Source organism: Rutilus rutilus (genome assembly GCF_951802725.1).
Source record: "Rutilus rutilus genome assembly, chromosome: 2".
In the NCBI taxonomy this organism is placed as follows: Eukaryota; Metazoa; Chordata; class Actinopteri; order Cypriniformes; family Leuciscidae; genus Rutilus; species Rutilus rutilus.
In genome coordinates, this window is record NC_140210.1 from 27704500 (window position 1) to 27730537 (window position 26038).

The following is a 26038-nucleotide window of genomic DNA, read 5'->3' on the forward strand; positions in this document are numbered from 1 at the left end:
ATTAGATGTTATAAACATCTGAAGTCCAGTACTCTCATGGAGCGTATATTACTTACACATGTAGTGTGTGTGAGTGAAAAAAGAAAAAAAGAAAACTAGGGTCACCACAAAGGCACATGAAGTAAAGTATTACAGGCAGCCAGGGTATAGACTAATGTAGCTGTATATGTTATGTGCATACCAGAATCTTTGCAATTTTTCCCTTTTCCTTGTGGGAGAATTTTTCCCCTCAAAAAAAAAAAAGGCTAGGTTATGCATTTCTTTGGTTTGTCTCGTTGGGAGGTGTATTTAAACCAGTAACAACAATGATAAATTATAATTTTTTTTAAATATGTAAAATATATAATGAGCATTAAGTCTGTCATGATTTTGCAGGTAATGTTAATATGCACGTAACATTAACTATTGCAAAAAAGTGCATATTTTTAATGATGAAGAGGTGATGTAACAATGTGGGTTTTCAGGTTATTATATTTCGTGTAGGTGCTGTTAACCCTCTTAATCACTCTTTTTCCCAACTAAGCAAGCAAGTATGTTACTCATTAGATAGTTCAATACAAATGTCATGACTTTTCTAATAAAAAAAAAAAAAAAGTAAAAGTATAGGCTATATTTTATTTTTGCCTATTGTAAATTAAAACTAATTACAATTTATGTGACACAAGTCCATTTTTTTTATTATTATTACTCTGAAGCGATAGCCTATTTCTGGAAGAAACAGTTATTTTTGCATTTAATGTTATACTTTTAGAACTATATAATTTAAATACATCTGTTATTCCAAATGGGACTCGGACTTTGATTTCATGATGTGTATGAGACAGAACAAACGTAATAATATAGTGCTAATAGATAATTTAAAAATCACAAAGTATGTAGGCTAAATAGTTGTGATTATGATATGTTTTGTATACGACTTCTTTTATGGAGCTTTGACACAAACTCTTGTTTAAAATACATAAACTCGTTTTAGACAAATTACATTTTTATCACAAATTTAAGGTTAAATTGCGTTCTTTGTATTAGCCCGTGCTAATTAGCCTACTATAACCATGTTTTTTTCTTAATCTAATTCTTATCTACAAAGCATCATAAATGAATTACCTTTTCAAACACTAAGTCTTTATTTGCTTAGGATAATAGCCAATAATAAACATTGTTCATTGTTCATGAAAATTCGATTCAGGTTTTGGGAGTGTATCTTTAACTGGATAGCCTAAACTTTTCTTGTAATGATTCAGGTTAACGAATGTCTTTGAAGGAGTTGAAATGTTGAGGAGTGGGATGGCGCTTCAGTAAAGGTAACGCACGTGAAGAGTGGGTTTGACATTAGGAGTTTGAAAGTGGAGACCGACACAGTGAGGCTTCTGCTCTCAGCCTCTCGTCAGGGAAACATAACAGTTTATCAACCCAAATGTGACTTCAGTCTCTTCCAGTGACATTTAGGCTAGCAATACATCAGAATTGGAGATACCGTGTGGAAACATAGTCTCAGCATGGGCGCGCGCACGCTGCCGGATCTTGTCGGTGACTTTCAATGAAGAATGTTTTATTTTTCGTATATTCGCTGAAATTGGACATCGACCATGAATTATGTTTGTGAGAACAGTCGCATGTAAGGTGCTTGAACTTTCAGGAATACAAATTGCTTGACGGATTCGTTTGACATGGACTCAGTGGATAAATAAATCACACATTCTATCGATACCAGAAGGCTATATTTTGTCCTGTCACTCAGTTTATTTACTGTCATTTTTGCTGAAAGTCCGATGGACCGAGCATCTTCACACAATAAAATACACGCACAGTGGAATTAATGAAGAACTTATCGTTTGGGATAATAATCAGACAGGGTTTGGAAATCTCACAATGAGGCTGAAATCATCGAGGTTACGTTACCTGTAAGTAGCCTATGCTTAATATAGACGTTTCATTGCTAAACTGTTCTATTTTTATTTAAACATAATAATAATAATAATCCACAATTTTTGTATTTCAGATTCCTTCAATTCATGACTCTGTGTTTTTACACTCAGGTAAGTTTTCTACGAACAAGCATCTCAAACTAATAGGTATATCCTACACTGTTGAGAAACTTTAATATTGTAACATAGGTTTAACCATGGGTGAAATCACCTGTAGTTGTAAGTGTCTCTGTAAAAAAATATATAAAATAAAGTAAAAGTAAAATGTTTAGATCTGGTTTATAACTTTAGGTGTTAGTGGATGTTAAAGGACAGTTTCAAGTGAATGAGCAGGCTGTTTTGTTTACTTTGATATATAACATCCACATACACTTTTTACTTTTACCTACATGTTAAAATAGAAATATAACTGGGAGGGTTGTAACATGACTTTCCAGTGTTTTCTATTGGACCCACAAATACAGGTGTGACAACTCTTAGAGTTGACAAACACACTCTTCATTTTCAGAGTTGTAAGCATATATTTCAAAATTTGTTTCAAATTTGATGTGCTGTTTTCAGTTATATTTATTTTATGTTTAATATTTTGAAATACACTGGGTGGTGTGATCATGCGAGATCATATATTTTTAACAAGAATGTTTGGATACCACAATAAATTCATGCACAAAATGTAAACCTTTAAATAATTTTGTTGTAGATTTAGGTTGCAATGAATGTTGTGCCTGACATTCATTTTTATGGATTATAAATAATTCATAGAATTATAAATGTCTAAATTTGTAGGTAAATGGGAATAATGTGTCAAAGTTTTAGTCACATAATGCAAAACAAAACAGTCACAGACATTGAAACAAAAATGTTACAACACTACTCTGTCTCCCCTACAAATATTCATCAGCAAGACACACTGAAAACGATAAGTGTTTTACGCGCATTAATCCTTTGATGTTATATGTGTGTAGTAAATGTGTTATAACCGTGAAAACAACTCATTATTAATAGAGTCATTGGCAAATTGTCAAACATCTTGAAAAGGCGTAAACCCCTCACTTTAAAGGTAATGGCTCTAACATGTGGGCAAGGCACATGGCTGAGTTACAAAAGAAAATCATTATGGGAAAAGACCCGAGAGACAGGGGTGAAAGATCACTGTTGGTTGAAACGAACCCTCATTGGCATGTCATCTAGAGTGTGGACAGCGCACTTGCCGTGAGAATGCCAACCATCTTGTGTCCTCCACTTCATAAGACCAGGCACATATGGAATCATTATTTGAATCTGATGAGAAACAATTTATTGTACTTAAGAGTGCTGCCCATAATGTTTCTATCATTGTTCTAATATACACAATTAATCAACAATCGTAATATAGTTCTTCTGTCTTCTGTTTACACCATGAATCTGCATGTTCTGTCACATTTTCATAGATGACGATGCAGTCCATCTCCGTACCCAATTTTAAGCACCACGTAACGGAGCAGAGTCGTCTGTCGGACAGGATGAGTCGGAGATTAACAAGGACTTATCAGCTCTATAGCCGGACCAGTGGAAAACATGTACAAGTCCTGGGCAATAAGAGGGTCAATGCCAACGGCGAGGATGGAGATATTCACGGCAAGTCACAATCTTTGCAGAGGCACTTTTATGCATTATTTTACTTTGTCAGCTTTAAACAATAGGACAGAACAGTCAGTTGAGGATATCACCTCAGGTTACTTTAAAGAATGTCCAGTAAATGTCATTGCCAAAAAGTAACCTGCATAGTTTGAAATGGATTCTATATTTTTGAGTTTGGGAATCTCAAGAGAAACCCGTTTCGTTTCTGGAAAACACATCAGTACTCATCTTACCTCTGCCGTCTTAACATTTCCTGAATAGTTCTCCATATAATAAAAGTTGTAGGATAGAAATATGACATGCAATTTTCGAACATCATTATTTTTCATCTTTCATGTCTTCCAAAACAAATGTTTATTGCAAATGTTCCTGTATTATGTGTGAAGCAAGATGATGATCTAAAGTTTTAGAGTTATTGGCACCAAAATTATTCTGCTAAATATATGATTCATAGTATGCCTTGATGTTGCAAATAGGCAATGAAAAGTCAATCTTGTTTTTACTTGAACTCAGTGTAATTTTAAAGCTATACAGTAAGGCACCTGTTTTAAGTGAGCTACGGCACTTCTTCTCCAAACAAAACAGCGGTTAGAATCCCGTCCGCTGGGAATGAATTCCTGTCACCAAAGTATTTCTGTGTGTCTAGCCATCTTTCTTTCCACTCGTGCAGTCCATCCACTTTGCCCACTTTTTTGGAGGGTCATTTTACGAGGAATTTTCATAGTTTTACAACTCAAAGTATGAGTCAGTTTATGAAGAGAAGTGAGGTCAGCGTCATTGGTTTATACCTCTCTTTGTTACTCTTACTTTTACTCTTTGTAGTCTTGGCCTAACACACACTTGCTTTCACACATCTAGACTCAATATTAGCAGTTTTGTTCACACTTTATTCCAACCCAGACAACATTACAACAATGCAAATCATAAACTATCCAGTACACAAGCAGAAGCATCACTCATTGTATATGTCACCTGAAAGTGATGTGTAAAAGTAACAAACTTTGTCACATTTCCAGCTAAACTTATTGTGGAAACCGACACGTTTGGAAGCCGGGTTCGAATCAGAGGAGCAAAAACAGGATACTACATTTGCATGAACAAGAGAGGCAAGCTTATTGGACGGGTGAGTTTAACCCCTTAAGTGCCCCAACCAATCCCCCCCCCCCTTTTTTTTTTTTTGCATAGACATGAAAATGTAATTGTAATTAAGTGTGTTTATGTTTATTATTATTTTTTCACTGATATCTACAAGATACCTTCCTTTAACTCAAACACAGAGCATGACACTAGAAATGCCAAGGTCATGGGTTTGATTCCCAGGAAAAGCAACTGTAAGTCACTTTGGATAAAACAGTCTGCCAAGTGCTGAATGCAATGAAATCATACGATTTGAATAAAATATAGACATCTAAATGGGCTTGAACGCCACTAATCGTATCACAGGTAAACCCATCATGCCCTGTGAACAAAACTGAGCCTCATAAATCTCGCAGTTTGTCATTTCAGTCCTCCGCTGTCTGTCTCTTTTTGTTGCCAGAGGAAGGGCCGTGGCAGGGACTGCATATTCACTGAGATTGTTCTGGAAAATAACTACACGGCTTTGCAGAACGCTAAGTACAAAGGCTGGTACATGGCCTTTACACGCAAGGGCCGACCCAGGAAAGCCATGCAGACCCAGCAGCACCAGCGCGAGGCTCATTTCATGAAACGTCTTCCTAGAGGACACCTGTTAACAGAAAGGAAGCCTTTTGATTTAATCCCATATCCCCTCAACAAGAGGACTAAGCACCATCAACGCACAAGCGCAAATTGAGGGCAGTATCATATCTTATACTGGAGTGTCTTAATTTGAGTTAATCTAATCTATGTGCATCCATAGTTCTGGACATCATGGCAAACTGATGCTGTGTAAAAGAAAAAGAAAAAGAAAAAAGGAGGCTGTACAGATGAATGACTGTACTACGAACAGTTTGTTCTGGGACAATTACTGAACTGTTGACTGAACAGAGGACACCGTAAGCCCTTGTAATAATGAGCAACACATCTCTGGGAATACAACAAGACAACAGAACACATGACACACAAACACTCTCAGAAAAATGTGCACAAATTTTACCTTTTGGGATATAACACAGCTTCTCACAGGGACAGTACTCTTTAAGGGGTCCTATTATGCTATTTCACTTTTTCAACTTTAGTTAGTCTGTAATGTTGCTGTTTGAGCATAAAAAAGATCTGCAAGGTTACAAAACTTAAAGTCCACTCCAAAGGGAGATATTTTGCACAATTAATCGCGGATAATCGCATCCAAAATAAAAGTTTGTGTTTACATAATATATGTGTGTGTACTGTGCATAATTATTTTGTATATATAAATACACACACATGCATGTATATATTTAAGATTTTTTTTTTATTTATATATAAAATATTTATATTTATATATAATACAAATTATATATATATATATATATATACAGTATATATAAGCAACTATTTCTTAAATATATGCATGTGTGTATATTTATATATACAAAATAATTGTAAACACAAACTTTTATTTTTGATTCACTATGGCAAAGAGCACAGTGTTTTGTCCACCCCATTTCCAAAGCTATGTCCTATTATTTGTAGTATTTTTTTTTTTTTTTTTTTTTTATCAGTTCCAATAATACGTTTAATGTAGTTTCTACGATGTAAACAAAAGGCAAAGCTTTGCCTCCGCTTAGTGTTGATGTAGTGTTTACTGTAGCTTCTGTAAGCTCTTGCTTATGTAAGACTGTTCACCGCCCCTTAGGAAATTGTTTTGTGATCAATTACTGTTGTATTACCATAGTTTTCCAACAAATATCATGATTAAATGGTGTATAACATCGTATCTAAAAATGAATAAGAAAATTACAGAAAAAAAAAACACCACTCTGAAACGTCCTGTGAAATCCGTGGTTGCAAAGACGAAATCCGTTCTGGATGATCCTCTTGTTCGTTAACATTCTTAAGTCTGAATCAGACTTGAAATTGACACCATCCTTAATATTTACACCTGAGCAGATGAAACTCGCGATTATGGTAAGGTGCGTGAGATTTCCCGAACACAACACACTGGGCCATCTAACCAATCACAGCACATTTTGTATTTCGGAAGGAGAGGCTTCATCGAAACTGGAACTAATGATGCGTTCGAAATATACAATTTGTAACATATGAGAAAAATAATGTGTTTTTTGAACAATCAACCATGAAAGCATATTCTAGTACACCCCAAAAACAAAATCAAGACTTCGTAAAAGGACATAATAGGACCCCTTTAAAGGGACAACTTTGGACCTCATTTACCCCTTAAAGGGTATATATCACTACTCTAAGGTAAGCTGACCAATTAAGGGTACTGTTTTTGCACATTTTTTTCTGACAGTGAACATGGCAGCTACTGATAATCTCAAAAATATGCAGATACACACAGATTCCATGATGTGTAGTGACATTATCAAAAAGCATCTTTATTGTTTGTACATGACTATATATTTTTATTGGAAGATTGTAAGATACTTCAAAAAGTGGAAATATTTATTTTAGAGCGTGTATTAAATTCATGTAAAAGTATTGATTTAACAAGTTTATATGGTGTGTGATTCATTGACTCCCTAAACGTCTTTTGTGGGAACTTTAAATTCGGACTGTGATTGATTCGACTCCTTTGAGATGCGCTTCTACGCTGAATTTGCTTTGAAGGAGTCAGCGATCATTAGCTGGCGGGTTGAATTCTCGCTCTCTCATAGATCACACTGTATGTGTGTGGGCGCATCAAGAACACGAACACGACAAGTGTGGGTTAAAGTCGAAGGCCTCCAGGAACACAAGTCGGCCAAATTGGGAGCCAGTTTCTTTCAGAGTCAGGCTTATTCAGTTGACAACAACAGCAGCCTGAGAGAAACCTCAAGGGCATGCTCGGGTCTATTCAAGAGGTATACCTCCAGGACCGTATAGCTGTTGTTATGTTTTTGGCCCAGCAGTCGAACTCCCAGAAAAAGAGGCCTGAGCCTCAGATAACTGTGAGGCAATATCTGTGACAGGCCGGTCTCGATTGAATGTGCTCAGCAAGTGAGACTGGGCCTTTGAATAGCTTGGGCCTTTTGCTTTAGAAGAGATGAGGTCAACCCACCATTGCTGTCCCAAACAAAGGTTACCACCGTGTAGTTGCATTTCTGCGACCCGCACACCGTAACCCTCTGATCAAATGCTGCCTTTGTAGGCGCCGTAGAAAAGAAACATGTTATACAATGGTGGACCTGAATAATAACACAAGGAGGGGTCAGCTATCAAAAAAGGAAGCCCAGTCACACAGAGGGGGTGAGGGCGGGCGAGAGAGAAACCAAGAGCGACTCGGGGGGAGAGAAAACGTTTCGGGGGGTGTTATGGGTTGAGATGTGGGCGAGAGGGGCTGAAAGAGGGCAAATGGCTGGGAAGAGGCAAAGAGGGGCACAGACGAATGAAAAGGGCCAAAAAAGAGTGTCTCTCTGTTGAGGCAGTTGAGCATGACCATTGAGGCCTCAGGATGGGGAGGGAGAATGGGAAGAAGAGACACTGAACAAAAATCACAGCGCTGAGCTCTTCGCCCTGTCGCCTTTTCCCAGGACTTCTGATTTGTCGGTTGGCCCTTGGACTGCTTCCATCTGCAGAGCCATGTTGTGGTAGAAAAGCATCTAGAAAAGCATTTTATTGACCTACTAAAACTATTTAAATTGGTGCTTTGTTCTGGTCTTGTCAAAATACCACTATAGGCTAATGCTATGCCTGCATCGTTCAAAGAATTAGACTTCATTTTTGTATTTTAAAGGGGAAATGTTTTTGTGTGCGCTTATTAACCATACATTTCCTAAGTTAGAGTTTTTCATACAATATCCGTAAAAAAATATCAAAATAAATACATACCAGTATATAAACCAGACATTGCTGGCATTGACATTGCTACAAATTTGATGTTAGTATTATACAAGGTATCATATGATGCAGGTATTATAAAACATTCAATGTTTACACTGCACAACTTTTAATATGTGAACAGATTATAAAACACTAAGCATCACACATGTTCCTGTAAAGTTACAGAGAAAAACTGGACATCATGCACTAAACGATCACACCAGTTTTACATTCTTCTGAACACAACAAGCTAAACGCATAGACACACAACTAATTAAACAATATGTGTTCTAAAACATGTTTGAAATCCTCTAGACTGGATGGAATCACTGTGCCCATCATATTATACACAATTTTCTGTTCTCTGACTGCCCAAAACCTGCAGACTGACTCTGATTTTTGGCAATTAGCATCAACTCCAGACTGCAAATCTGGGCAAAAATCCAGTAAAGGTTGTTTAGTAAAATCCAGTCACATTTAGCCACTTGTTAGAAATCTCTTATATAATAAACATGAGTGGGGTATTATTAATGTATTTTATCTCATAGAATAAAAAGTGAAAATACCTTGAGCGTACTCATAGAAACCTTTACAAAACACATTGACCTAATGGAAGCGGGAATTCAAAAAGGCTAACTGTGATTGATTGCTTTACATGTCAGTCAAGCTGCTATAGGCCTTACAAGAATAAGCTGTAATATGGACCAGACATCCAGTCAAAGGTCTGGAAACTTGAGTCAAACAATGTAAAAACAAAACAATGCAAATGCTGACCACCACCCAGTTTTTAAGAAAAACCTGCATTGCTAAAGTATCAGTAATCAATAACTCGCTCCAAAATGCTAATGGCATTGCAGATCGCTCCTGTAGGACCCATTGTATCCGCTCTGACTTACAGATAACAGTCAACATCTGCCAAAAGTCCAGACCACTGGTCACCAGTCTGTCAGAAGAGCCGGTACCTCTAAGAAAACAGGACTGGTGGAACTATAAGAATCTCTCTCGGTAGCAGTTAACCCATAGACATCTGATTCTTTCCATGTAAGACATTTCTAAATAATTTTTCACAGACCTCAGGCCAACAATCTCCCCTGGACATTTGGTATTGGATGAATCTGGAATCTCATATTGCTGTGAACTGGAGCGAACCATCTTTGGGCAGTGCAAGAAGGGGTGAAGACAGCGCCAGGACTCTTGCTCTGCTCCTAGAAGGTTTCAATGATGTGTGCAGATGTTTGGCTCGCGGCACTGCTTGTCAACACACGAGTGTAATGATGCACAATGGTTTCCGTCTCTCTGTGGTCAATACGAGGCCGTTACGATGAGAGGTTAACACACTGCAAAAGCTGCAGATTCTGGTGAAAGGTCAGTATGTTTTAAATCATTCTGACAGCTCATGTCAATGGCATGTCCCAAAGGTTGCTACCGTCACCATCACCAGAAGAGTGTTGCCAGAAATTAGGTTCCATGGTGTGTCATGGGATGTTGAATATTTAAGCAGGTCACAGTTCACTGCTTTAAAAAACCTTGGATCTTCACATGTATAACTTTATAGTGAATGCTTATACAATTAATTAAAGGTAGGGTCTTTAATCAAAACACTGATCTTGATGCACAGATACATGTTAAACATAGACTTAGGCTAAATCAGTATCTCTATCAGTCCTGGGCTTATACAGAAATTGAAAACTATAGCTTTACGAGTGTAAAGTTTCAGTCCAATGATGAAGTCAAAAGGAAAAAGAAAAAGCCAATTAAATATTATTTTATTTTATTAAATAACTCAAAAGCATGCAGGTAATGCAGAAATGAGCAAACACCACAAAACAGAGTGCAAAGTACAGACAATAACCTGAATGTAAGGAGGAACTTAAATATACAATGATAACAAACTAGATGGCAAACAGGTGTTTTGATTGCATGAGTGTCCATTGTATAACTAAAGACTGGTGGAAAACTAGAACAAAGGGAACAAGTAACTGAAGAGAAATAAACTAAAAGTCCATGAAAATGAAACTAAACCAACAGAACTTGACAACAAGCTTACGTTTAGCCATTAAATGAATATTTTAAGGTTTTAATGCAAGGTAAAGTTGACATGAATGGAAATTCACCCTATCTATTTTCTTAATGCATGTTGATCTTAGCAATTCATCCATGAATATGTATATATATTCTATTCCTCCTTTTTAATCAAAATGTCATAACTTAATCTTCCAGTAAAATGAGACTTCTTACTGGTGATGTATGTCTCCAGTCATTTAGTCTGTTTAAAATCTGTCCCTTTCTTATATTTACAAGCTCTCATTTAGATCTGCCTCTATCTAATCAACAACTGATGGATTGAACCAGTTCTCCCTATATTTCTTTCTCTTTTTTTTAAGAAGAAAAGATCTGTCACTACTTTCATCACATCTCGACGTTAATTGGCAGCACTTGTGCACGGCGTAATGTTGATTACCACAAAACTTAAATTAAAATGGGGCAAATTCGTAAAAAAGTTGAAATACTCAAAACAAAATGTAAATAATGCATGTTAACATGTTTTAGTGTGAATGTGTATAATAAAGCTTACAATTTGTATAATGTTGTAAACCCAAAACGAGCTTTACAACTTAAATAATACAGACGAATTAATTAACATGCATTAAAAGTGATCAGTTGCCTTAACCTAAAAAAGTAAGGAAACCATTTGCCTTACAATAATTAGTAAATAAACTGTCAAGTTCACATAACTTAATTTTTTCAATTACGCGTGAAGTTTATCACTTTTTTTAAGTTAAGTCAACTGATGCCATCTGCCATATTTTCCACCTTTGCCATTCTAAAATATAAAAAAAATGTTCCATGTTAAAACCCAAACCAAGAGACTGCAGTGTCAGCCGTGAACCCTGGCTGGTGAATTCCAGGGCAGAAAACAACATCCTCAGAGGCCGTTATACACAATAGTGAGAAAGACTTGTGGTTTAGTGCCTGTTTTATGCATACAGTCTCTTGGTTTGGCACAAAAACTGTAGACTAGGAATCAGAAGCGAAGAGTCACCAGAGTCAGAAACCGTATATTCGACATGGTATTGTTTTGTCTCTCCCTTGGCTTAAGCCAACAAAGAGTTTGAGTTTGTAGTATTCTATTTACAGTAGAAACACAAACAGTACTGTGGTGCATGCCAAACATCATCCATAAACATGAGATGAATACAGATCAAATCAGGGAACCAAGATAAATGAAATGTTTAATTTTCCCACGATGCACTTCAAGGAAACTGATGAGTGGAGATGGCAGTATATGGAAACTGAAGTTCAATGACCTTCATGTTATAGAAATATGATGCAACTGCTAGATGCACAAGTTGTCAGTTTATGAATTTGATGCATTTACTGAATGAGCACTTAGCCGATTGCACTGTATCATTAGGGCCCGAGCACCGATGGTGTGAGGACCCTATTGGAATTGCTCTGTTTATTATCTATTTATGTATGTTTCCTGATTTCTTTTTTAGTCAGTATTTATTTTTAATTCTTATGCATCTGCTATAATTATTTTATGTTTTTGAAGTACTTTATGTTCAATTTGAATTACTATATGACATGTACTGTATAAACATACCTTGCCTAAATGTACAAACAGTGTTTACTAAATGATGATTTATCTCACAACACATTGGTGGGTTACATTTTTTAAGTTACAGTATAGTGGAAATAGCTGGAATAAAACAAACTTCTTATAATAATTTTATTTTATTTTAGTCAGAGAACGCATTATTTAACAAAGAACAGTTGGAGGAACATCATTCAGAACACCATTTGAAATTTTACATGAAAAAGAGCACACAATGAAAGCGAGTTGCTTGGATGCACAAGGCTGACAGAAACATGCCAATGTGAGACACAGAGCTGAAGTGAATGTGCAGAAACGCTTCCAGAAAAATACAATGACGCAAAGGCTCCGGATCCACAGCAGTTCACTGAGTTTTACAGTCAATATCTCCTTCACTTGTCCCCTTCAGTTTCTTCAGTTCCACAAGCAGCTCCTGTTCCAGTGTTAAAATCTCTTTGGGCTTCTTGTACTACAACAAAAGCGAGAGAAACTCCATATAAAAATCCATTGCTGGACGGAACAGCTGAGTACTGGAGCAGACAACAGAGGTGAGAGCAGTTCAGTTCAACCTTCTCTACTTAGGTGAACCAATAAAAAGTGACGGCATAGTTGCCCTTTTGATGATCTGAGACCAGAATTGTGTGCTCTCTTAGTGGGGATTAGGGTTTTGGCAACCTGGTCCCAGATCCACGCAAAAGGGAAAGTTCCTCTACGTGATGCGGAAAAAAACTGTGAATACATACCTTACAATACAGAAAGAGCTTAGAGAAAGTAATTAAGTGAGACTAGCGGTGAGAGTTCACTCACGTTGATGATTAAAGTGTTGTTGGCGTGGGTAAAACTCAAGGCTGCGCTCTCCAAAGGCAGCTGGCAACGGTCGAGATCTGGAATACTGAACTTCTTATAGTACCTGGGAAATGAGGAGATGAACAAGAGAATGTTTCTCATGGCCAGCCATCCATCTTCCATCTAGATCAACAGTGCCACCTATAGGGTTACTGCAGGGATTTTGCAACTACACAATTAACTTTTCAACACACTTTTCACCAGGGTTACTGTGGCTAACTAAAATTGAAACTAAAACCATAAAAAACATTTACATTACTTGAAATGCTATACACTTTAACTTAAAATATAAAAAAACATATTTCTGCTTGTCTAAAAATGGATGGAAAAAAACCTGATACTATAGAACTATAATAGTATACTATATGATACTAAAATAACACTGCTTTTCACTAGGTAATCCTGAATTTATAAGCAGAAGTTGACTAATTTGATTTGATATGATATTATGATTGTATTTCTCTAAAGTGAAGATAAATGCCTACATGAACATGTTTACAAACTTATGCTTTTGAGAGAAGTCTCTTGTGCTCATCAAGGCTGCATTTATTTGATCAAAAATATATAGAGAAAAAAAACAGTAGTATTCTACCATTTAAAATGATGGGTTTCTATTTTAATATAACAATAATAATAAATATACTAAAAAATAAAATGTATTTACGTGATGCAAAGCTGAATTTTAATCAGCCATTACTCCAGTCTTCAATGTCACATGATCCTTCAGAAATCATTCTAATATGCAGATTTATTATCAATGTTGGAAACAGTTGCTGCTTAATATATTTTTTTATAACCTTTTTTCAGCATTCTTTGATGAATAAAAATATTTTTTTAAAAGAACAGCATTTATTTAAAATAGAAATCTTTTGAAACAATTTACACTACCGTTCAAACGTTTGGGGTCAGTCGTTTTTCTTTAATACTTTTATTCAACAAGGTAAAAAATTATTGTAAAGATTTCTATTGTTAGAAAAACGTTCTATTTGAAAAAATGCTGTTATTTTTTACTTTTTATTCATCAAAGAATCCTGAAAAACATATCACAGGTTCCAAAAAAATATTAAGAAGCACAACAGTTTCCAACATTGATAACAACTGAGTATCAAATCGGCATATTATAATTATTTCTGAAGGATCATGTGACACTGAAGACTGGAGAATTTATGAAAATTCAGCTTTGGCCACAGAAATAAATTATATGTTAAAGTATATATATATATATATATATATATATATATATATATATATATATATATATATATATATATATATATATATATATAAATTACTGAACTTAAATATACAAGCTTGATAAAAAAGATCATTCTAGAAGAAAATTTCAGATGGCACTTAGAGGCTTTTGCATCTGAAGTCTTCATATATACACTACCTACTTTAACACAAAATGTAATACTTTGCCCAATTTCAGTCAGACAACATGAAGACATATTACAATACAGCCAATAAACACTAAATTACTTAAAACACTCCTTTCATATTCCACAATCAAGACTAGTTGACTTTTAAATGGTTTAGCAATGTAAAGCCTCCTACTTGCATCAATTTTAAAGAACTCACTTTTTGTTGGAGGTTCGAATGACACAACATCTTTCCGTCGGCTCTGCTGACACACTGTAGACTTCAACAGGATAAGAGATATTACGGATCCTCCATTGGAAACTGGCTTTTGTGTCCTTACGCATGAACAAAGGCTGTGGGCATAAAAACAAACAAAAAAACACTTAGATAACAAAACAGGTGCCTAGCACACATCAATATCAAAACACTGTCATTTACACATAATGAAAAATGAAAGGAAACCTTACATTTGAACTGTTCTCTTTTATTAAATCAGAGGTAACGTTAATGTCGTTTGGATTTGTTTCACCAACTTCCCATGTCCACTGCCCCTGCCCTCCAAAATTGGTCTTATGTCGCCACTTTCGCACTGAATAAAGATGGAATGATTATAATATACAAATCTAAATTAGTATGAGAATCAATTAAACAAAAAAAAAAAAAAAAAAGATCACTTACAGACAAGTTCGTCAGTTTTCAGGTCATACTCCTCAGACATCTCATTTCCATCCTCAAACATATAATGAGCTTTCCTTTTCCCTAATGAGAAAGGCATATGAAAGAGTCTCTCAATTCATACTTTACTTTACATCGAACAATATTCACGCTTTAAAATAAATAAAACATTCTTTTAACAGTTATTTTATGATATTTTGCATAGATTCCAATACTATTATTAGCCTGTAGCAAATGTATTCGACTTATCACACGTATTAGCAAGACTATTAGCAAGACTGCCAGCATAAATACACATACAAAATAGCAAATCAAAAAATAATACAGAATATATATGCGCACCATCCGATATTAAGGCAGTTTTCTTGGCTTTCCTAAGCGCATCTGCCCAGTGTTGAACAGCCATGCTTCATGCGCTATCATTTCCTCAAACAATCCCACGCCTGAAGTTGCCAAGGCAACAGCTATTTCTCAAACAATATATTTCGTATCTTTAATGCATTTACAATATGTATATACAATGAAATATGTAACTATAACTATGAAAAGTATTACAATTAAGTACAAAAGCAAAGTATAATTTAAAATGTTTAATTTTTTTTTAAAACGCAAACGCTAGTGTTGACTATGACCCGGAAGTTGATCCGTCTAAAACACTCGTGTGTTGTGTTGTTCCTAGAAAGAGGAGCTTGAAGGGGTAAGTATGGGGTGTTTAAGTCATTATTATAAGTTGTTGTGCCTTTAAAGATTTATAATGTTTAATGTATGTTTTAAAACACAGCAATCCGTTTATTCGCTTGCTGCTCTGGTTGCCTATATGAGGACATTAGTCTTATGGAATCTTCGGATAGTATTTCTGCCAGTGCTAACACCCTTCTGTAGGTTCGATCTGTGTATTTCTGTAGATATTTGAAGCCTGCTGATCCCAATCATTTTGTTTTTAGGGCTCCTTTCCCTACCCTGGCCGGAATGGAAGGTCATGGTATCCTGAAAGCCTTCCCTAAAGTAAAGAGACCCAGGCCGAATGATCAGAAGGACGCGCCTCCCCACAAGCGGACACCCGCTAAACCAATAACAGGTTCATAATTCACCCTTCGAAGTACACTTGAGTAAAGCAACAAGGACTGTTTGAGAGATTGAAGCTCCATATTTCACTTAATGTAAATATTTTGACAAATAGATAGGCTATCCTTCTATTTCTTCCACTGAATTATGTATTTTTGTTTGAGTGGTGAAGTGCTGTTCCTTTTAATTTGACTGTCATTTTATGGTTTAGGATGTTACCATGAATTAGTTTTAATGAAAATCACCATTATGCAAAAAAAACAACAACAAAAAAAACCAATAGAATTTCCCTATTTCCATAGACATTGGATTTGTTTAGAAATCAACCAACTGACCTACCAAAGCAACTAGAACAAGTAGTTCTGTCAGGACCACTAACGTCAAAGATGATTGACAATTAGAATACAGTTTGTATTGACTGTATATGTTTTTGTTCTGGACAAGAACTCACTGCCCATCCATATCAATAACATTCTTAATGACAGTCTGATTCGAAGAGGAATATCAGAAGGCCAGGTCCTGACTGGAAGAGATGTGGAGCTGGGGTTGGGGGAGGGTAGTTAGCTACTGAGCAACACTATAAAGCTGTTGATAATACTGTGTGGGCCTTATATATAGGGATGCGGTGATAGGCATCATATTCCTATAGGTAGACGTGGATCAGCTGAGAGTCAGCTGATGCAAGCTTGAATGATGTGACCTGCCAGAACTTCTATTCTAATATATGAATCTTCTGAAACAATTTCAACCTGCTAATTCCTATAAATGAGTATCATAGTTATGTATATTATTAAAGCTTAACTTCCTGCTCCTCTCAACCTGCGTCAGTCAGCCCAATCTGGTATGAGTACTAGTAGTGGTTATGTTTTAAATGTCTGCATCTTTTTCTTAGGTACATTATTCCAAGGAGACACAATATACATAGTTCCAGCTGGTATAGGGAAAGCCAGGTGTGATATATTCCATCGACAGATCACCCAGAATGGAGGACAGGTAGTGTCCACATTCTCTCCCAGCTGCACACACATTGTGGTGGATGATTCAGTCGATTGTAATAGAGCTCTGAGGCTTCTGAAAGTGGAAAGACTGCCCTCTGCTGTTCAACTGGTCAAATGCACTTGGTTAAGTTCCTGCATTAGTGAGAAAAGATTACTAGCCCCTGAAGACTACAGCCTCCTTCCTCCTGAGAGGTAGGGCACTGTAGACTAGACTCAATTGCAGTGGCATTGCCTGTGGTTTTAAGAAATTTGCATAAGTGGATTTATATTTAGACACTTGTTGTTTGACTTTTGAATACATTTGTAAATGTTTATTCTGAAGCAATGTACATGTGCTCAGTCCCACAGTTGCCCCTTCTGAGAAGTTCAATGAGACAGAAGTCAGCCCAGTTCCACAAGTAGCAGTAGCTCAGGATCCTTCGAAAATCCTTAAAAATCAGGATCCTCAAGAAAATCCCACAGAGACGGTAAGAAAGGGAAGGATGGGAGGTTATTGTAAGATCCATACAGATTTTTTTCCCTTATGCAGTGCATTTAATATGACTCATTCCACAGGTGCCAGATATTCAGGAAGAGCACCATGAGGAAGATGGTGTATCTCAGAATGATCTGGAGGCCTTGATCAGTGGCGTTCACCCATCTGAGAGTAACCAAGACCAGAGCCAGAGTTTGGCAGTGAATCCGGTTTTGTCTGGGAAGTGGGTCTGTTCCCAACCATCCACGACTAAAGTGGAGAACCATAACAAGCACATTACTGACAAACTGGAGCCGCTGGCAAAAGCTTATACACACAAGGGCGATAAATGGAGAGCTCTGGGCTACTCTAAAGCAATCAATGCCCTTAAAAGCTACCACAAGCCCATCACTTCATATGAGGTCAGTTCAGATACGCAATTGAGTCCTCAGAGGTTTTAGGGTTCATGGAGGTGCTTATTTGTGTTAGGAACACATATAGTTGCTGTTGCAAAGGTAGTTTCAAGCGTGCAACCGTAATTAATTTAGTAATAATAAAATACTTATTTTGCTTTTTAACATTTTGTATGTTTAATATGTAATGCATGTTGAGCATGAAAAAGATCTGCAAACGTTTTGAACATTAAAGAATGAAAGCCTATTCTAGTAGACCCCAAAAACTAAATCAAGACTTTGTAAAAGGGCATAATATGGCATCTTTTAATAATTATTTAAGTAAAAAAAACAGTAACTTCCACATAAACATGCTTTTTACCCCTTCTATTTATAGGAAGCATGTAAAATTCCAGGCATTGGTAAACGCATGGCAGACAAGATCATGGAAATCATGGAAAGTGGACACTTGCGTAAACTGGATCACATTGGGGAGGAAGTACCTGTTCTTGAAATGTTCACTAACATCTGGGGTGCTGGGGCCAAGACTGCACAGATGTGGTATCAACAAGTAAGACTGTTATACAAGGAAACTGTAGTTCACTGTTTGATATTAATCTTATTATGTAAAAAAATGTGCATTTGTATGTCAGGTGCCACTGTGGTAACGCAACATTATCATTCTAAATTATATGGAGCCCACACATGACAGAGAAAGATATTGAATTAAGAGTTCATCCCCACAATTTATTATTTTGTTCTCTTGTTTTATTTAAATTGTGGTCAAGTTGTACAAATTTAACTAAACCGAGGGAATGAATTGGTACAATGTGGTCACGATTTATGACAGCCCTTGGAAAAAAAAGGCTATAGTTGTGTCCCAATAATGCACTGTGCACTTATACACAAATTAGATGGGGAATATTTGGTGTTACTAGTAGTGCAGAACATTTACAGCAGCTTTGTACTCTGTGGAACATACAGTTTTCAATAATATTAAGAAACAACCATTACGTTTAAGTTTTAATGGATGATTGGATTTATTTTATTATCAGGGATTTCGCACACTGGAGGATATTCGCACTAAGGCAGTTTTGAATCACACTCTAAGGATCGGACTAAAGCACTATGATGATCTCCTCGAGCGGATGCCGAGAAGTGAAGCAAATGCGATCGAGAAAAAGGTTTGTACAGACCTTATTTTCAAATGGCCTGTAGTAAAAGAAAATGGCTATAACCAAGCAATTTAACAGAGGGATTTCCTTTGTTCCTTCTATCCATAACAACAGCATCCGGTTGTGAAGAACAAGAATGTATCTACTTGATTTTCAAAGCAGTAAATAATAAAACTGAATTTCTAAAGCACAAGCAGGTTAAAAAAAAAAAAAACTATTTTGCATTGGCAGCAGCAATACTGTCAATCTTTCTCTGTTGGCTGATGGACATAACAGAGATTGTTAGTGAGTCTGTCATCCCATAGGAAGAGTGGGAGTCCTTGAAAGCTGGCGCGTCATAAGTCAGAAGCTACCGAGCTCCCTTACGGAGTCTTTGGCCCAAGGAAATTGTTTTCTTACTTTTGCTTGGAACAGCCCGTTTTCCTCTTAACAGACCGACCTGATAGATAAAAAGGGCAGATGAGTGCAGCATGTGCTGTCCTAGCTTGACAGAATGATATGTAGAGCATTTAAACGTATGTGCTCTCAGCGTTTCAGCTCCAAATTGCCTGAATGCTAGGTACAAATAAGCATGGGTACTTTTTAATCACCATGTCCTTGGAACACTGCTTAAACGGACAAATGTGCAAGTTTTTTTGTTTTGTTTAAAAAAATAATAATAATTATGGCATATTTGATCAAATATAGTAAAACTAATATTTTGAAATATTATTACAATTTAACATTTTATATATATATATATATATATATATATATATATATATATATATATATATATATATATATATATATATATTTATTTATTTATTTATATATTTATATATATATTTAACAATATAACACTTTTTTTTTTTGTGGTGGCAAAGCTGAATTTTCAGCATCATTTCTCTAGTCTTCAGTGTCACATGAACCTTCAGAAATCATTTCCTATTATTATAAATGTTGAAAACATTTCTGTTCTGCTTAAACATTTTTTTCCTTCGAAAATTCTTTGAATTTTTTTTGTGACAATGTGAAAGTCTTTACTTTCACTTTTGATCAATTGAATGTATGCTTGCTGAATAAAAGTAGTAATACATTTTTTTTTACTAAACTTTTAAATAGTAGTGTATACTGTATAAATTACATAAATTATATATATTTTTTTACATATGAACAATATAAATTATACAACTTAAAAACATGAATATTTTTGTGATTGACAGGTGGAGGAGGCAGCTCACAGTGTGGACACAAAGCTGGTGGTTATGGCGTGTGGCTCATACCGCAGGGGCAAGACCACGTGTGGAGATGTGGACGTTCTCATCACTCACCCTGATGGAGTATCGCACAAGGGTGTTTTCAGCAAAGTGTTGCACTTCCTCCATCAGAGCGGTATGCTGTGATATTACAGTGAAATGTAGAATAATTTAGACTGATTCAATAAACCCTTATTTGATATTTATTTTACCATCCAGGTTTCCTGACAGAAGACCTTGTTAGCCATGAGGAGAACGGTGAGCAGAAGAAGTACATGGGCATCTGCCGGCTTCCAGGCCCTTCACAGCGCCACAGACGCCTAGACATCATTGTAGTGCCCTATGCTGAATTTGCATGTTCTCTTCTGTACTTCACTGGCTCCGCTCACTTTAACCGATCAATGAGGGCATTGGCTAAGACCAAACACATGAGCCTATCAGAGCACTCGCTAAACTGTGCTGTCGTGCGGCAGTGTGGCGTGAAATTGGTGGCGGGAACTCCTTTACACACACTGGCAGAGAAGGATGTCTTCAAACACCTGGGCATACCATACAGAGAACCACATGAGCGAGACTGGTGACAAGGCTAGATTCAAATTTTTTGCATGTGACTGCAAGTTTTACATGGGAGCTCCTTATGATTTTATGGAGTCATGCTGTTGTAATCACATTTTTAATGTGGGAGTGCATAAAGGGTTGTTCTATAGTGATGAATTGGAATTTTTAATCCTGATATCAATTGTCATCAAAGATCTTAAATAAAATTTTATTGGATGTATTTTTTAACAAGATAATGATTTATGCTGCTATAAATATGTAAATGATTAAAACACTTCAAAAAGTATGAACTGGTGTCGTTCATGAATAAATTGGATGAGGAAGCCATCTTGGTGAACGAAAGTGGACGTAATTGAAATTTATTATTAATTTCAACATTTGGCTGTATTGATAACTTTTTCTATAGTATTTTTTCCGAAGTCCAGTAGTTGACAAAATGGAGGACATTTTAGAACTACTTTTCATTTGTGGGGAAAACACTCTTTATAGACTCTTAGAAGGTTCTGTTGACACATTTGTTGACTTGGTCATCATAAATGACTGTTTTTTTGAATCAGTTAAATGACTCCCTCATAACACAAAAACACTCATTAGGGCCCAAGCCCTAAGGGGCTTTTCCTTTCATTAGGATTTTTTTATTATTTTTTTTTACTTTAGGGCACTTTTGGGACCTTTTACATGCTCAAAAACTCTTGCAGACTTTGCACACACGTTGGACATCTGATGGCCGGGCACAAGTTGTCATGGGGGGGTTCTGTGACGCACCCTTTTATGTGGTTGTATTTGAGGGGCTCTGTAGCACACACCCCTTTTCACATACAATAACCAAACTTCATACACTCATAGATCTCATCGGGCTGAACAACTTTAGCAGTTTAAGTCATACGCCAGCCCAACAGGAAGTTGACTATTATGGGTTGATTGAAAAACGCATGCTCTGGAATTTGATATACTCTTCCTAGGGGATTCATCTGATTGCAACCAAACTCAGACAGCATAAAGTCAAGATATTGAGAATGCTAAATTGCAAGCAGATTTTTGATATTTTAAATGGTTTGGCCGTTTAAAAAAGGGAAACAGGAAGTGTGTTATAACTTCTGCATACACTGACATATTTTGATGAAACTTCAGCTGTGCATTCATTGTAGCAGGCTGATCACATGGGCGAGACTATAGTGAGTCAAAGTCATAGCGCCACCAACTGGCAGCAGGAAGTTTGTCAATTTCAATAGGGAGATAAATGTCTCAAACTCCGTGTGTACACACTTACAAAGAAATAAAGGGTCTATAATTTTTATGGTAGGTTTATTTTAACGGATAGAGACAGAATATCAACCAAAAAATCCAGAAAAAACACATTATATAAAGGTTATAAACTGATTAGCGTTTGATCAGGTGAAATAAGTATTTGATCCCCTACCAACCAGCAAGAATTCTGCCTCCCACAGATTGATTATGTGCCCATGTGAAACACAGATTAGTCCTGTCACTTTAAGAAAGTACTCCTAATATCACCTCATAATGTGTATAAAAGACACCTGTCCACAGAATCTGCATCTTCCATTCCAACCTCTCCACCACCATAGGCAAGAGCAAAGAGCTGTCAAAGGACATCAGGGACAAGATTGTAGACCTGAACAAAGCTGGAATGGGCAACAAGATCATCAGCAAGAAACTTGGTAAGAAGGAGACAACTGTTGGTGCCATTATTCGGAAATGGAAGAAATACAAAATAACCATCAATCACCATCAGTCTGGAGCTCCATGCAAGATCTGGCCTCATGAGGTTAGGATGATAATGAGAAAGGTGAGGGATCAGCCTGGAACTACGCGGGAGGAGCTTGTTAATGATCTCAAGGCAGTTGGGACCACAGTCACCAAGCAAACAATTGGTAACACACTAAGCCGCAATGGATTGAAATCCTGCAGCGCCCGCAAGGTCCCCCTGCTCAAGAAGGCACATATAGAAGCCCGTCTGAAGTTTGCCAAATTGAGCTTTTTGGCATCAACTGAACTCGCCGTGCTTGGAGGGAGAGAAATGCTGACTATGACCCCAAGAACACCATCCTCACAGTCAAGCACGGAGGAGGAAACATTATGCTCTGGGGCTGTTTCTCTGCTAAGTGTACAGGACGACTTCACCGTATTGAGGGGCTAATGGATGGGGCCGTGTATCGTAAAATCTTGGACGAGAACCTCCTTCCCTCAGCCAGAACACTAAGATGGGTCGTGGATGGGTCTTCCAGCATGACAATGACCAAGACATACCGCCCAGGCAATAAAGGAGTGGCTCAAGAAGAAGCGCATAAGGTCTTGAACTGGTCTAGCCAGTCTCCAGACCATAATCCTATAGAAAATCTGTGGAGGGAGCTGAAACCTCAGGTTGCAAAGCGACAGCCAAGAAACCTTAAGGATTTAGAGAGAATGATTGAATGAATTATTGAGAGAATTATTGAATGAATTGTTAAAGTTTGAAGTCGACATCAAACAGAAGTTGTGACGGCCTTTTCTTCATATTGGGATGTATATTCTAGTGAAATGGCTTCTCAGACAAGATAAAATGAGGCTTCCTGTGGCTCTACCTTCCACAAGCAAGCATTTTCGACATGGTCCATGATTTTTAAGCATAATTACTTTATATGGAACAACAATGGTATATGACATAAACATAAGACCTTATTTTTTTAAGTTTTGGTTTAAAAATGGGATCAATCTGGTGAGCAGTTGTTTAATAAGAATTGTCAAGAATTTCTATTTCGCTATAATATTTCTTCTACACCCAAGCAGTTTGTCTTGATGCATAAAATACATCTGTGTTTCTCAACGCGCACATTCTGGCCATGTTCGAACTTGTAATATTTTTTTAAAGCAGACTTACCATTAGATTTACCCATAATCCTTTAGTTTATTGTGGCCTTGTTTTACTGATATCTTAACTGCTAGAGTAAATTAATAAATGTTACATTGTAAATTAAGTAAATGCTATATTCTATATTAAACATTAAAATTTATTTATATGGGTTGTTAAATGTTTAAGTTATTGGCCTATCATTTTCAAAAGTATATAACTTACACAGCATAGGCTATATTTATAACTGAACACACACACACACACACACACAGAGAGAGAGAGAGAGAGAGAGAGAGAGAACTTTATTCACTTTCACCTAATAATATTTTTGTAATTTGGTGTTCAACCCAAACCTTTTATTATCTTTTTTTTTTTCCCAGAGCTGTTGTGTAAACAAATTAAAATAAAAGTCAAATAAGACAGCAGGTTAAACTATGTCCTCAGAACAAGAGTAAAGTGTCTGTTTTATCGGTAAAAGCCATTAGCCAACTGGATAGAAACATACTTCTTAAAATTCATTTCCACTTTGTTAATCAAGTGGTGATAAATGTTTTTAAAGTCTATAAACTGTAACTATTTTAAACACAAATGGAGACATGAGTTCTGCTATGACCTATAGTTTGTTCTGTCTCTGTGTTGTTTACAGTAAACTTCGTCTTGGATAGGCTACTGCAGGCTGATGAGTGCTATAATGAAATTAGTAGCCTACATTATATTTAAATATGTAATATGTAATATTACAGGCTCGACATTTACGCTTGTCGCTTGGATTTTTTGGAGGGGCAAGTGAAAGAATTTTACTTGCCCGACCGGACAAATAGCCTGATTAAAACATCAATAACAAAAAAATACTATTCTGCATTAATTTAGTGTAAGTGGCGACTGATAGTAAATACAATAGCCTAATATAATATATAATGTAGGCTACTGACGATAACAAGGTTCTGCGCGCCTAATTTGGAAACAAATGAAACATTCAAAATGTGTTTTTATATTTATAACATACAGTTAAGCAACATCACACGGCCAAGAGCGCTGAATACCATCAGTTCAATAAACAAGTAATTAATATTAAAGCAGTTGAATTTTTAGACACAATATTGGCATTTTTTGTTCTATTTCAGCAGTGAAAATAGTTCCACAGCGCATCTCAAAGGAAAACTCAACCGTGTTTCATAACCGAATGATTCAGTGTTTTGAACGAATCGGTTGAGTCAAAGATTCAATGAATTCCTATTATATTCATTTACAACTGCCTCATTCCTGAATGAATCAGCCGTTTGAATGAATCGTTTGAATAAATGACTCAATGACTCACTCATTAAGAGGGTCGCCTGCCGCCTCCTACTGGTGGTTTATAAATATTATTTCTATGTACAAATAATATTTCTTATTAGTATTCAAAAAATATTTTAAATAATCTCATTACTTAATGCAGTTTAATTTGATTGGTAACAGCCCTTTAGCATCTTATTATTCTATTAGAATTTATTGATCAAATTTAAGAATTTTAAATGAAAGATGAAGCATATATTTAAAACGATTAGGGAAAAATGCCCTTTAAAGGTTAAAATATCATAAATATGCCGATTTATATATGTTAAAGCTGACTGAACAGTGATGAGAATACTGATTCGGAATAAATTATATTTACAACACACACACAAACATTTTTTTTTTTCCTGGACAAACAAATGTTTTGAATGACCAACCCAAGGACAATCAAATGAAAAGGCTTAATTTTGAGCCCTGGTATATATTTTTATTATTATTAATTTATTTACCCATAAACCTGTCTTTAGGCAGCCATAAGTTACAGTGGCAAGAATAACTTTGTGAAACCTTCGGGGGTGGTGGACAGGGTTTACATTAAGACAGGAGTATGCCTTAATCTAGTTAATCGTGCATTTCTTTTCTTTTATTCCACAGCTTGATGTGTGCAGTTTTTTTTATTGCTTGCATTAAAATAATGTTCTCTTGTTTTGTTTTTTAATTGCAGTCTTTTCCTTCTGCCATTCATGCTTATCAGCTCCATGCAATCTTAAGCTTTTCTTGGTTCAGCTGCACACGGTCTGAAAAGTTTTTTTTTGGCAGTTTGCTCAAATAAAAGAGCCTTTCTAAGAGCCATCGTTTAAGCTGTTGACTTTTCTACCTTGAGAAAGAAGTACGTTAAACGAACAACTTCAAAAGGCATGACAAATCATGACATAAGACTGACAACACTCACAACGTACCAATGCATTATCCCTGATTAACAAATATAACGTCTGATGTTTGCATACCAGTATACCATTACGACATCTTTCATGAATAAACATGACGTCTGATGTTTGGCACATATGCAAATTAAGTCTCAAA

The 26038-nt window shown here is 36.2% G+C and overlaps 3 protein-coding genes across 3 annotated transcripts; 2 read left to right on the forward strand and 1 right to left on the reverse strand.

The window, feature by feature from the left end:
* The first annotated feature begins 1324 nt into the window (after window positions 1-1324).
* Window positions 1325-5473, forward strand: fgf8b (fibroblast growth factor 8b). Its single transcript, XM_084400740.1, has 5 exons — window positions 1325-1901; window positions 2000-2036; window positions 3356-3542; window positions 4562-4668; window positions 5083-5473. Exons 1-5 carry the CDS (start codon window positions 1870-1872, stop codon window positions 5356-5358), a joined length of 639 nt encoding a protein of 212 aa, XP_084256866.1. The 5' UTR covers window positions 1325-1869; the 3' UTR covers window positions 5359-5473.
* A 6740-nt stretch (window positions 5474-12213) lies between these two features.
* Window positions 12214-15389, reverse strand: dpcd (deleted in primary ciliary dyskinesia homolog (mouse)). The gene is made up of 6 exons (XM_084402939.1): window positions 15292-15389; window positions 14953-15033; window positions 14742-14863; window positions 14494-14627; window positions 12874-12976; window positions 12214-12535 (listed from the first exon to the last, which is right to left on the reverse strand). The coding sequence occupies exons 1-6, from the start codon at window positions 15353-15355 to the stop codon at window positions 12431-12433; spliced, it is 609 nt and encodes a 202-aa protein (XP_084259065.1). The 5' UTR covers window positions 15356-15389; the 3' UTR covers window positions 12214-12430.
* Window positions 15390-15582: 193 nt separating this feature from the next.
* poll (polymerase (DNA directed), lambda) lies at window positions 15583-21115 on the forward strand. The gene is made up of 9 exons (XM_084401784.1): window positions 15583-15646; window positions 15894-16027; window positions 16907-17204; window positions 17353-17479; window positions 17568-17888; window positions 18256-18429; window positions 18914-19042; window positions 20239-20407; window positions 20491-21115. Exons 2-9 carry the CDS (start codon window positions 15919-15921, stop codon window positions 20850-20852), a joined length of 1689 nt encoding a protein of 562 aa, XP_084257910.1. The 5' UTR covers window positions 15583-15646; window positions 15894-15918; the 3' UTR covers window positions 20853-21115.
* The last annotated feature ends 4923 nt before the right edge of the window (window positions 21116-26038 follow it).

What these genes read in the sequence shown, in the direction of transcription:
- fgf8b (XM_084400740.1), top strand. Translation starts at nt 1,870, where the DNA reads ATGAGGCTGAAATCATCGAGGTTACGTTACCT. An exon ending in TCATCGAGGTTACGTTACCT is followed by an intron (nt 1,902 to 1,999) that starts GTAAGTAGCCTA and finishes TTTGTATTTCAG; the next exon opens with ATTCCTTCAATTCATGACTC. An exon ending in CGAGGATGGAGATATTCACG is followed by an intron (nt 3,543 to 4,561) that starts GCAAGTCACAAT and finishes TCACATTTCCAG; the next exon opens with CTAAACTTATTGTGGAAACC.
- dpcd (XM_084402939.1), bottom strand. Translation starts at nt 15,355, where the DNA reads ATGGCTGTTCAACACTGGGCAGATGCGCTTAGGAAAGCCAAGAAAACT. An exon ending in GAAAACTGACGAACTTGTCT is followed by an intron (nt 14,864 to 14,952) that starts GTAAGTGATCTT and finishes ATCTTTATTCAG; the next exon opens with TGCGAAAGTGGCGACATAAG. An exon ending in ACAACACTTTAATCATCAAC is followed by an intron (nt 12,536 to 12,873) that starts GTGAGTGAACTC and finishes CTTTTGTTGTAG; the next exon opens with TACAAGAAGCCCAAAGAGAT.
- poll (XM_084401784.1), top strand. Translation starts at nt 15,919, where the DNA reads ATGGAAGGTCATGGTATCCTGAAAGCCTTCCCTAAAGTAAAGAGACCC. An exon ending in ACCCGCTAAACCAATAACAG is followed by an intron (nt 16,028 to 16,906) that starts GTTCATAATTCA and finishes TCTTTTTCTTAG; the next exon opens with GTACATTATTCCAAGGAGAC. An exon ending in AGCCTCCTTCCTCCTGAGAG is followed by an intron (nt 17,205 to 17,352) that starts GTAGGGCACTGT and finishes ACATGTGCTCAG; the next exon opens with TCCCACAGTTGCCCCTTCTG.